The following is a 13,135-nucleotide window of genomic DNA, read 5'->3' as shown; positions in this document are numbered from 1 at the left end:
CTTGATGTCTTTGGACTGTGGAGGAAGCTGGAGTACCAGAGAGAACCCAGCAGGAACAGGGAGAACATGGTTTTCAAAGCCATTGGATTGCGACTTGCTCTACTTTCTCTTTTCCACAGTCACAAACAGTGAATAAAAGTAAACTCTCCTTATGAACCTGAATGTGAATTGGTCGTTAGGGAAAGCAGAGGTATCGTCATGGAAGCAGGTAATTCCTCCAGTCAACCCACAGACGCTTGGTAGAACCAGTTCCATGATGGACATGTCCATGTGTGGATTCACGTCACTGTGGACAGCCTCAAGACAAATCTGCCTTCTCTGACTCCAAAACAGGATTTCATTTAAACTCGAGCTGGGCGATACGGCCTAAAATAAAACCACAAAAGATCTGATATCCGATTTTAATCGATTTTTTTCTGTCCTACTCAAAAGCAAACGACAGATGACAAATACACGGCTCAAAACAAAAAGTTTTAACTTTAGTTTTTTTTTTAATGTGGGGAAAGCGGAATCTGACAGCCAAAAACATGCTAATCGTGAGATGGCGGACCACGGCGTTGTAAACACTCTTAGAAAGCCTTCTCTGTCCCTCTTATTATTGTATTGTATTTTCAACCTGTCAACGCCACCGTGCACCTTCAAACCTGTAAGTTTAAAAGGAGTCATTTTTGATCAAACTCAAACAATGGGAGCGCTTGGCTGCTTCTTCTGGTTGCAGCAGCTCTTGAACCGACCTCCCAGTGAGCGCTTCTTTGTTCTGGAGCAAGAAAACCAAACCAGTTTTATAAAACAGATGTAGCAGCACCTTACTTTGGTACAAGCCCCGCCCCCCGCCACTGCTGTTTGTGAATCTACAACGTTTGGGTGCGCCCTGCTAACGTACCCGTGTAGAGCGTCACGGCGCATTAGTTCTGCTTCTGATGCTCATGTGTAATAATAATAATTAAAGAAAACGATTTTCCCCAAAACACATCGTCCTGGACAGTAAATTCAAGGGAATCGATTAAATCGATGTATCTCACACCTCGAACTTAAACTGCCATTATTTACTCCTGACAGAAAAGTGGTTGCTATATTGTGTGGCCCCCCCACCACCAACCACGTCACGCAGAGGCAGTTGAGGTGACGGTCGCTGGCTGTCACTCAGGAAGACCCTGAGTGATAGGGAGACGGGAGCTGGGTTTGTGCCCTGCTGCTGTTCCACCATCAGCGATCCTCTCACGAGCATAGCTTTCATCCGGCCCACCAGTCTGTGTCCATCCTCTGAGAAACTACAGAGAAACTACAACGCTCCCAACAGCAGACCTCAATGATACGAGAGGATCTTCACACTGGCTCGTCTGCCACTAGAGGGCCTGGACGAACGTCAGGCCTTCCGCCACACTTCCTCAGGGTACATTTGCTGTTTTCATCCATTTTCTACACATGCAGGCATGACAGCAACGCGGCACCTGCTCAGCACATGGCCACGTCAAACTGAGACACCCACACGGAACCGCTTCTGCACACATGTGTACCATTCCAGCTCTAGTACACAATAATCCTCACATATCACCGACAACTCCAGCAGCCACAGCAACTTACTGGAACTACTTGCCAATTACAAGGTAATCCAACAGGAAATAAGTTCAGTGGGGCTCATGTGACACAAACACTCTAATGAGAGGGAAATTAAATGGACCCACGTTAATAAGCTGCCAAGTGCCTGAGTGAAAAGCTGCTGCACCTGTTGGGCAGTTTGGGGCTCAACTGGTAGAAGAAGCCAGGTGAAGGGGACCCAGGTGGACAGGGCTCCGCACCACGATGAGCAAAAACTTCAAATTAAAGACGCAAATCCCATTTTTACTTTCACGCAGGGTATTAAACAGGCACATTTCAGGGAACTGACTTCCAAACAGCTGGAGCTAGACTGTCATTATATTTGATACAATCAACTGTAAACTCTAGCGTGAGATCAAATTTATGAAATGAAGCTCTCTTCTGATCCACACGCATTTCAGCATCTCAACTGCTGAATGTAACAAAGCAGAGGATGCAATTTTTAACTTTGAAGTGCAACAAAAATAGAGCTGTGACTCACAGTTGTAACTGTCTTGGGGAAAAAGAAGGATTTATTTCATCATCCTTGTGTTTCAGTCATCACTTATGTAACCTCATGGCACAGTTGACTGCAAAACCAGCAAAAGATTTAAAGATTCTTAGACATTGACTGTTGTTGAACATTTGCTTCAACCAAAACAGGACCAAAAGAACCAGAACCCAGTGTGGCGCTGCACAGTCATTTGAACTGCAAGGGATGCAATTATACATCCACTGAAAAAAAAGAAACCCATGTTTCTGAAATTGCTGTATTTTTTGGTCTTCTTGCTGCTGCACTCAACAGTTGCAGGGCTTATGTGTGCCTCCAGCTTCAACCCTAAGCTTCTACTTTGAGTGAACTGCATGATGATTGAGGTCCTACTTTAAATCTCTTGCTCGCATGCTTTTTTATGACCTCTTCTTGCCTTTGACATGCTAAACCCTAACAGGCCCTACAGAGCAGCTAAAATATGCAGACAGTAGCCACGCACCGGCGCTCCAAATCCTCCACCACACAAATATACACACGGTAAATTACAGAGGGGCTCCTTACTTTTTCACAGGGGTGTCATGCTGGGTCTCAGTTTGCTGTGAATGTGGTGTCATGTGTGTTCTGTTGAACTGGACCAACCCAGCTCCCCAGGTGTGTATTTGTGTGTGTGTGTCAAACCAATGCAGAGCGCTTCTTTGTGCTGTGGCTGTCACAGTTGGGATGAACTGCACAGCATTTCCTTGTGGGCCCTCATCATGCTGTTATTCATGTCTGCGCGTCAGAGAGAGGCGTGCAGGTGAGCAACCGGAGGAAACAGGTCGGTGGAGCTTTCCCAGGGCGTGTGTCATGACAAGCTGGTGACTGCACGGATTGATGTGACCATGGGCCCCTTCGCCTGAAAAAAGGTCACTCCCAATAATGGAAAAGAAGACATTCGTGTTCATGAGGGATAAAGGATGTTTCAGAAAATGCCAATTTTAAGGGAAGAGGAGAAGAGGTGCGCTGTCACACATACCAGCGGCGAAGCGAGACTTCAGGCCTTCACCTACCAACTACACGACATGATTGATGATTGATCAACGCACACTTAATAGAAACTGGTTTTATGCAGGAAGAACATTCAAATCAAAATAAACCACAAAATGACTCCTTTTACACATTCGCCTTACCAACAAAATGTAACTCATGACACCCACCGCCCTCACATCAATGATTTAAGGGAGGGGGGGCGTATACAGTCTGTATAGTGAGGGTTCCCCTGAGAATGAGATTCCTCAAGTTGAGCTCAAACTTAATTAACGTAATCTGCAGTTTTATCTCGATGAAGCCAAGCTAACGAGCGCTGATTGTTCACGTCTGTTGGCGAGTGACAAGATATCCCAAGTTTGGGTCAGCCGTCCCGGCCCTGGGACAGCACCTTGACTACACTCGAGTGCAGCCCTTGAATGTTGTTTGTTTGAAGAAACTCCTGATCCGAAGGGTTTTACACTCAGTCAGCACCAGACGGATCTCCCTTCAAAGTAAGTTGCGACGAGTGCATCACGCCTGCGACGGAACCCTGAGGCGGCGCAGATAAAATCCTGAGTATCAGACAAGAACTGGTTTGGTGCTGCAAATCCACTCTCACTGATTTAGACTTCCATTCCGCGCAGCCAGGATGCACACCTGCCGTACAAAAGTAGCCTGCTAATGCCAAACTCTGCTTGCACGTCTTCCTAAACCGGGCAGCTCGACTGCAAACACTTTCCTGGCAGGAAGGTCCTTTATCTTTTTTTTAGTTTTCAACTTAGTTTACTAAAATAAACAAACTTTTATTGTAATTCTACAAATTTCAGAAGCAGTGATACAGCCGTTCACACACTGCAGCAGCTGGTCACTTTCCCTGAGCATTATGACTGCTGAGAGTACCAATAATGACAACTGGAATATTGGCCAACAGCTTCAGTCTTAAAAAATATTTAATGGAACATTTATTTTTGATGATAATCCGTTGTACTGCCAATATATTTAATTTGAGGTTTTGTTCTTTTTGGCAACATTCTCTCCGTTAAAAGAAGGGTCACAATCCTAAATGAATGTTTGGTTTTGTTCCAGTTCTCAAAAGTATATTCAACGTCTTCTGAACTTAAATACACGCCCTCACAACAGACTAAAGAGAAGACAACACAACACCGAAGCAGATAGAAACCCACACCCCTGCACCGAAATGACGGCAAGCCCTTCAAATCACAGGTCAACAGTTAGCAGCCACACCTACCACTCGGCTAACTGGAATGGCTTGTTTTAGTTTGCTACCTCAAACAATCCAACACACACACACACACACACACACACACACACACACACACACACACACACACACACACACACACACACACACACACACACACACAGCTCTGAACTTCCTGGCATTGTTGGTTGAACACCTGCTTGTCCTACATCGGTGTTTCTACTGGAACTCCAGGTTTTAATGACAGAACTCCTTCAACCAAAGTGGAATATGTGGGAGTTTGTGTGTGTGTGTGTGTGTGTGTGTGTGTGTGTGTGTGGGGGGGGGGGGTCTGGTGTGTGTTTGAGGCAGGTTCACTGTTGCTAGGGGCCTGGCTAGCTGTGTCTTCCTCCTCTTCTGCCTAGCGACTGCTCTGGTAGGAAGAGAGGGATCATTTATGGTTTCCTGGGCGTGACAGCAACATGTGTGTGTGTGTGCGCTATAGATTTCTATGATGACTCATTCAGGAGAGGCATGAATGGAGAGCCAGAAAGGTGAGCACGGGAAGATTGAAAAATCCCCAACATACCTGCGTCACTACACACTCACATCGTTGACTCTCTCTCTCTCTCCCACTTGATTTCCAGTTCAACACTTGGCTGGGTGTGTATCTGCTGGCTTTCACACTCCTCAAGTGTCAAACCAAGTGCATCGACTAGGACTCATCTACACTTGAGTTTCCAATTTTGTGCTTGCTCTGTGTTTGTTGCTTGGCAGTGTTCTGAAGGTGCAACATCCCTGTCATCCTGCTGCAGAGTGAAAGGCTCCAGCAGTAACAGATGGGAAGATGGCACCGACTTCATCAAGACATTGCCAAACATCTGTGCCAAACTATCTTCCCAGTCCCTCCATGCAGCATCGGCCACCTGAACTCGGCCAGGGAAATACTGTCATTATGGTCAGAGGTAAATTACTGTGGATGCCTTGTTGGCAGTGCTATACAACACATCACAACAACAAGCCACTCGATAACAAAGGCCAATGGAGGAAGCCGGCCCAGCGCCTGATCTCCACATGCATCAAGCCGGGAGGCTGCCAACTGTGTGAGCGAGAGTCTGATTTTGTTCTGTTTTTCTACTCCTGCATATCTAAAGTATTTTCAAACAAAGTTTTTTGGATGGCTTGTATGCAACAATGACATGGAGGATGAAGTAACAACTGAAGAGAAAGACCAGTATTTCTTGCTGCAATAGGGTTTTCACAAGCGATGGCTCGGTGAATAGAGGAAACAATGAAGAACAGGACATCAGACCATCAAGAGATCGAGGGAAGTGTACAAGAGTGCAGGCCAACAGTCCTCCAGACGACACACCGAAAATTACACTGACCCCCCATTTTGGGAAGTGTCGCATCAGGGGTTTCATGTCATAACACAAACATGAACTATTACAAGAACAAAGCAACATGCTACAAGCACTAAAGCTACTCAGTGTCTTCCATCTGTCTCCAACTGTCAATAACAACAAAGATAGTCATGATGATAATGGTACAAGCCCAGGACCTGCCAGCTCGAACTCTCATCTGTCATCTCCACTGTCTCCACGCCCTCTCCTCTCCCTGTGTATCCTGTCCCCTCCACTTCTCCTATCGCTACAGAAGAACTCTGTGAGAGGAAAAGCCAGCTTTTTACAGGATAACATCAGTGTTGCAGCAAAATGTGTGCCATGTATCTTTTCAGGGCTGCTTAAAGATGCAGTACCACAGTGAGTTTTGCGAACCAAATGGTTGACAACTCTGCAGGCTGCGCGTCTTCTCGTGTTCTACTGAGAGCATCACCCACATAAACTGCTCTAAAACAAGAACGCTGCCATCCAACATGTTGAAGCAACAACGGCTCCATGTACCTCAGCCTCACTTCCCAGAGGGCTGCCTGAGTTAACTCCCCACCTGTAGTGCTGGCCAGGTTAACAATGCTAATGTAATGTGGCGAGTGTGTGTCAGGTAGATGGTGCGGACCCTTAATCAGGCCACCAAAGAACCCCTGATGAAGCAGGAGAGATGCACCCAGACTGTTTTTCAGTGTCAGTCTGATTCCAAAACCAAAGCCTGGAATGTTTTTGTTGGCATTAAGATCAAGGTTACATCATGACATGAACCACACAGTAATTCTTCTTGTTAAATAGAGCTAAAAACATACACAGACAGGTCTGGTGCTCTGGGATGGACCCTGGGAGGGGCCGCAGATCTGGACCATCGCTCCCACATCTGATCTGTAGCTGAAGGTGACCCAAGTGTGCATGACATCAGTATCAGCAGGTGGCTCTGATACCATGACCCAACTGTAGGTAGGAAGTGTGAAATGCACACATGAACGACCCAATTCTGGTGAAGGCAGGTCTTTAGAATCAACATCAGTAAATACAGTTTGTGTTGTTTCTTGAAGCCAACAATGAAAATGGGTGTCCTCCTTGTCGCCTTCACGTCTTCATATGAAGACAGAAGACAGTGAGCTGGCTGGAGGCAGTGCGCTCTTACACACAGCGACATAAACAAATCAGAAAAGTAGAGGCTGCACCACAAGTGAGGTGTTCTGGCAGTCCAAGAACAGGGTTCTCTGTAGAAGAACCTTTAATCATATCACACAGTGGAGAACAGGGGAAAAAAATCCAATCAGAGATGCACAGCAAATGATTCATGTAACAATGCAGAAAATGGAGGAACTGATCATTTAAAGCCTGTTTTCACGGCGCCTGATCCTGAGTGGGGTCAGCATCACTCTGGAATGTGGCTTTTATCTTAGATTTGTTTCCAGTAACATATCAGTGCATTCATACATTACGTCTGGCTCATATTCATACCTGAATGTACCTGCGATAGCCTGACCACAAAGCCACAAATAGTCCTTTACAGCGATCAGCAGCGTGTATCTATTGCTTAGTGACATATTAAGTAACATCAAACTGACCTTCACAAACACAATGTGTTAACTTTGTGTTCCTTGTTGCCATCACTGCAGAGGATCCTCCGATCACCGGCACCGCGCAAGATGAAAATCAATATGCTAAACTCTAAAATCATGTCTCCACTGTCAAGAGCAGGAAATTCACAGGAAAGAGTTGGTTGGGGTTTCCCCTACGGTCACTTAAAGCACCGGAGCACCAGGATAGCCCTGAGTTCAACAACATTTCTATTCTCATCATTCAATTTGTCAAAAATTCACCTCCTGCTGTCCATGCAGTTTAAGTCATCATTGTATGATTTTTTTTCTCAAGTTATTTTTTTATTCAATAAATCCATTCAGGGTGTCATCTGGAGGAAACCACCCCTGGGCGTTTTTAGGTTTTACACCAACTTGTATTCAACACCTGTCCATTTAAGGACCACCTTGTGCTGCTTTAGTTGAACACTGATTGGTCCCGGATATCAGACATTAGTCTTCTTGACTTGGTAATAATCCCATCGAACCTGATAAAACAGTGCACACCGACTGTGCTGCAGCTGTACATCATTTGAGAAGGTTCAGTCAGTGCGATGTACAAGGCCTGTCAGGCAGGAGAGGTCTGAGCCGTACTTTTGTAGGAAAGAAGAACTCCCTTTGGTGGGAACTTTGCAGATGTTTCAAACAGACTGAATGGCTGTGTAACACAATCAAGCACAAACTAAAACCCAGAGAGCCAAATACGGCTCCTCCAACTCTGAAAAACATTAACTCACAACTTTCTTTGCAAGGCTTGTGTTTGCCTGTCAAAGTCTCCAGTCCAGTAAAATAATTTACCATCAGACAGTAGAATATTAACATGAGCATGCTGCTATTCCAGATACAAACAGAATATACTTGCAGGCACAAAGAATAAGCAAAATCCACAATTAGATCCCAGTCCCCATTATGTCAGCCGTCCTCGTGTCCAGTGCCATTCGGTCCTGTATCCTGAGACCTGACACCAAATGCTTTCTATACATGGCCTTCAAAACAGACTGTTTGCCTGGGAGTCTTCATCCGTGACCTTTTGCCTACAACCACAGTTAATAACTGCCATGAACCCAAACTTTCTTCTTCCACCCCTAAATAAAGACTAGGGGCTTTGAGATGAGTCTAGTGCAGACAACAGCACGTTGAGTGTTGAGCGTAGAGCGCATTGAGTGTAGAGCGCTTTGAGCGTAGAGCGCGTTGAGTGTAGAGCGCTTTGAGCGTAGAGCGCGTTGAGTGTAGAGCGCTTTGAGCGTAGAGCGCGTTGAGTGTAGAGCGCTTTGAGCGTAGAGCGCGTTGAGTGTAGAGCGCTTTGAGCGTAGAGCGCGTTGAGTGTAGAGCGCTTTGAGCGTAGAGCGCGTTGAGTGTAGAGCGCTTTGAGCGTAGAGCGCGTTGAATGTAGAGCGCTTTGAGCGTAGAGCGCGTTGAGAGTAGAGCGCGTTGTGTGTAGAGCGTGTTGAGTGTAGATCAAAGAGCGCGTTGAGTGTAGAGCATAGAGCACGTTGAGTGTAGAGCATAGAGCGCGTTGAGTGTAGAGCATAGAGCGCGTTGAGTGTAGAGCATAGAGCGCGTTGAGTGTAGAGCATAGAGCGCGTTGAGCATAGAGCGCGTTGAGTGTAGAGCATAGAGCACGTTGAGTGGAGAGCATAGAGCGCGTTGCGTGTAGAGCATAGAGCACGTTGAGTGTAGAGCATAGAGCACGTTGAGTGTAGAGCATAGAGCACGTTGAGTGTAGAGCATAGAACGCGTTGAGTGTAGAGCATAGAGCGCGTTGAGTGTAGAGCGCGTTGTGTGTAGAGCGTGTTGAGCGTAGAGCGCGCTGAGTGTTGAGCGTAGAACGCATTGAGTAGAGCGCTTTGAGTGTAGAGCGCGTTGAGTGTAGAGCGTGTTGAGTAGAGCATGTTGAGTGTAGAGCGCGTTGAGTGTAGAGCGTGTAGAGCGTAGAGCGCGTTGAGTGTTGAGCGTAGAGCGCGTTGAGTGTGGAGCGCTTTGAGTGTAGAGCGCTTTGAGTGTTGAGCGTAGAGCGCATTGAGTGTAGAGCGCTTTGAGTGTAGAGCGCGTTGAGTGTTGAGCATAGAGCGCGTTGAGTGTTGAGCGTAGAGCGCGTTGAGTGTACAGTGCGTAGAGTGTAGAGCGTGTAGAGCGCGTTGAGTGTAGAGCGCTTTGAGTGTAGAGCATGTAGAGCGCGTTGAGTGTTGAGTGTAGAGCGCGTTGAGTGTAGAGCATAGAGCGCGTTGAGTGTAGAGCGTGGCGCCAGGGTAGACAAACCACAACACTCTAAGCTCAATAAGGTCTAGGTGCACCACACTGTATCTATCAGTCCTGACCAATAATGGATTCTACCAAGACTACAAATTATTCTGATAGTAATACTATATCCAATAGACCTGCAGAGGTCTAATCTGTAGCCTGCTGAAAGGTGCTATTTAATGTGAGCTTCTTCAGCACTGAGCTCTCGATTTACACGTCCATTTGCTTTTCATCCTTGCCCATGGATGCAGGCTGTGGTTGGAAACAAAACACGTGAGATCACTTCAGCCAAATGTGTTTCTTCTGTAGGTTGGCTGCTCTTGACAGCTGCTCATGTGAGGCAGCTAGCATGTCACCCTAATTTCCCCTCTCTGCGTGGGAAGAGCACCAGAGATAGTCACTTCCATGAATGTGGAAAACGGTCGGCAGGTAGTTGGTTGGGTCTGAGCTACGAAGTATTAAAACTTTGCAGGTGTGCATGAACTTGTCTTTTAAATTTCTGTAATATCACAACGTGGAACCAAATTATGTGCTGCGTTACTGGCTCTTGACTAACAGATAAATATGTTGCATCCCTTGTCTGAGGTTCTCCTTAATAACCCTATGCAACCGTAAAAGTAATCACAGTATCAGAATTATTGCTCTTCCATCATTGAGCGACGAGTGGAAAATGCAGAGCTCACATGAGCAACAGTCTAAGCTGTCCTTCCATGAGGGCTCCAACCCCTGAACACCGACTCTGATAAGTCAGTCAGCTTTCATTTGAAATGGAATCAACAATGAAAGATGCCAGGATTAATTAGTCCACAGAAAACTGGGTTTCCAGTAAGTAGTCAGTAGTGATGTTTCAGTGTTTCATACGTGAAGTAAATCAACATCCACGTAAACTTGGCTTGGGCCCAGTTGTGGGAGTCAATCGCAGCCCCTCAAAATGGAAGACAAGAACTTATTCTTGACAACTCTGGTATCAATGAGTTCACTGAGCAAGTCTGAGAATATTAATGTTGATAATGGCAGGGCCCCGTGTGTGTGTGTGTCTGTGTGTGTGTTAACTGTGGACTATATCAAAGTCTTATATAATCAACTTTATTGTTTCTGACCTCTGTCCCTGGTGTGGGCGTAGCCATAAAAGAATCTGTGCGTGTGTGTGTGTTTATTTGCCTCAACCCAACAACATACCAGCCCAGCTGCAGGTTGTGTGGCAGCTTCCCTGCCGAACCTGAATGGAGGCCGTGACCTATTGTGTCAGACAAGCCAGCACACGTACAACTCCTGCAATGAGAGTGTGCTACCAGCACACAATTTGTCAGCTTTTTATTTATACAACCAGCAAAAAAGGGGGGGGGGGCAGAAGGGTCTTCATAAAGTCCATATACCAGAATACCACACTGACATGTGACAGCTGATCACCTTTAAACCAAGGGGAATCCCCACCAGCCACAACAAACAAGAGCCATGGTGTCAGGGGGCACCAAACCTCTGAGGCCTCTCCTTACTGAAGGCCAGTCACCGTCATTATTTGCAGGAATCAACATCATGTACACAAGAGTCACTTTCATAAGCAAACCTGCACAAACACAATTGATTCACTTTGTCCTCGAAGATGCACTTTTTGGGGATAATGTTAGATGGTGATACCTGCAAGAGGAGGTAATTACGAGGAACTCTGAGCTCTCGCTGTTATGAAGTCCACAGGTAAAACTAAGCAGAGTCTTCTTATGTTGCAGCAGGTCAAAGTGATGACAAGCCAGGTGGGAGGACATGCCCGAACACACAGACTAAATAGAAACCTCAATTTGTTTTTCTATCGGGGAACCCGGTGCGAGTGCGTGGGCAACCCGGTGAATCACCGCTGAGGCAACCAGAGGCAGGAGGAGGCCCGTCTCCCAGCCAGAGACGACCTGGGGACGGAGGGTTACGGCTGGATTCTTGAAGGAAGTGTTCGTCTTACCTGCCCGGTCGAATTCTCAATGACTTGCACCAGTGGGGTCCTTGTTGACATTTTCGAAAGACGTGGGAGTTGAATCAAAAAGGTTTAAAAGAAGAGGGAACCCAGAAATACTCTTCAGTGTCTTTTGTGCATTTAAACTTGTTTTTTTATGAGGATAGTGTGAAAGCTCCAAACAGCTGCCCAGTGCTAGCCAGCTAGCAACACGTCAGATAGCCCGTGAATCAACAAGTTGAATCCCTCATCGGCGGCTAGCCAAGTTAGCTAGCTAGAAACTAGCTAGCAGCAACCGCACGTTCCATGTTGTCAACAACCACACACAAAAAAACGAAAGTCCTCTTCAGCTCGAGTGTCGGCGTGAAAACATTCAGTTCCAGTTTGTACCATTCAACGGCGTCGAGGGAGAACAGCCAGCTAGCAGCCCAGTGCTTTGACGTATCAGTCAGCTAGCGACCGGGCTAGCTGAAAGAAAAGTTGGGCAATGGTTGTGTTGGAGAGGACAGGGTTCAGTCGGTGGCTAGCATGCTAGCCAGCGAGCAACCGTTGATCGGTCTCCGCAAGCGACCGAAATCCACACCGACCCGTCCGTCGACGCCAGTGTCGTCCCCCGGCGCTGGTTGGGCTTCTCTTTTTTTCCCGGAGATGCGATTCCTTCGAGATCCGAAGCCAAGTCCGGGGGTAGAAACTTTCAGGCCAAAGTTATTCCCGGCGAGGTTCCGACCTTTCCAACTCGCATTCGGCTATTAAAATGTTCCCAAAAAGAGATCCGGGTCGGGGAATCCGCGAGTGAGAAGCAGCACCGTGTAACGCGGTACCATGGCAGAGGAGACCGGATTCGTGTGCTAGCTCCCAGGCTGAGCGGCGTTAGCCCATGTAGCTGGCTAGCTCGGCGTTCCTCTCTTAGCAGTGCTAGCTCGTTAGCTTCTACTCCATCGGCCGCAGTGGCGGTGACTGCCACCGAGCGACCCGCAAAACTCCAAATCCACGGAAACCGCCGGCGCTCTTCCTTCTGCTGCGTGATCGGAATAAGGTCGTTCAGCGGTGCTGCACTGCAGTGTGGCGGTAGCCCAGCTCGTCCTGCTCGCCAACCATCCGCGATTATTCCCGCGACCAGCCTACCGAGGAGCGATTCATCAAGTTGTAAAATCCATGAACGGTGTTTTTTGTTGGGAGGTGCGTGTCGCGGGCGGCGGGGGGAGAGGAGGCGAGGAGCTGCGCCTGACTGCGGTCTATGCGCACGATCCTGCCCTGATACCGGAACAAGCTCGCAGCAACATGGCTGCTTGCACCACGACTGAAGGAGGAGGACCGGACTCCGGGGAGGGTGGAGGGAGGGAGGGGGTTCGGGCCCTGGCTCGGCCTCACTCGGCTCTTTCCGGAACATTAATTGGTGAATTCCCAGGTTTTAAGAGGCAGGTGCACCGCAGGCGGAATCCCTTCCCTCTGTGTTTCCTGCTCCTGTTAATTGATTATTGATTTATTATCGGTTTAAAGGACACTAGTGAAGCTGAGGCACCTCATGAAGGTGAATTAGTGAGATGTTTAAGTCATTTGTGCACCAGAACATCACCCTGTCCCATGTTATCATTCCAGCGACTTCATTATTGGAGTGTTGAGGGGAGCTGGTTGGTGTCTGGGGAGGTGAAATATTCGTTGGACTGGGAGTCATCGTCATTCTGCAAGTGTCCT

General features: G+C 47.3%; 1 protein-coding gene across 9 annotated transcripts in view; it reads right to left on the bottom strand.

Annotated features, from left to right (window-relative positions):
* Positions 1-12,740, bottom strand: part of mark2b (MAP/microtubule affinity-regulating kinase 2b) — a 49,475-nt gene extending 36,735 nt beyond the window's left edge. For all 9 annotated transcript variants that reach the window (XM_086197982.1, XM_086197984.1, XM_086197988.1 and 6 more), the window contains exon 1: positions 11,450-12,740. In XM_086197982.1, the coding sequence (XP_086054108.1) occupies positions 11,450-11,500 (51 nt within the window). In that variant the 5' untranslated portion in view covers positions 11,501-12,740. The remainder of the gene's footprint in view (positions 1-11,449) is intronic.
* Between the last annotated feature and the right edge of the window lie 395 nt (positions 12,741-13,135).

This window comes from Aulostomus chinensis, chromosome 24 (assembly GCF_037954235.1).
Source record: "Aulostomus chinensis isolate RoL2024-O1b breed Wild chromosome 24, RoL_Achi_v1.0, whole genome shotgun sequence".
In the NCBI taxonomy this organism is placed as follows: Eukaryota; Metazoa; Chordata; class Actinopteri; order Syngnathiformes; family Aulostomidae; genus Aulostomus; species Aulostomus chinensis.
This window is presented reverse-complemented; position numbering and strand designations above follow the sequence as displayed.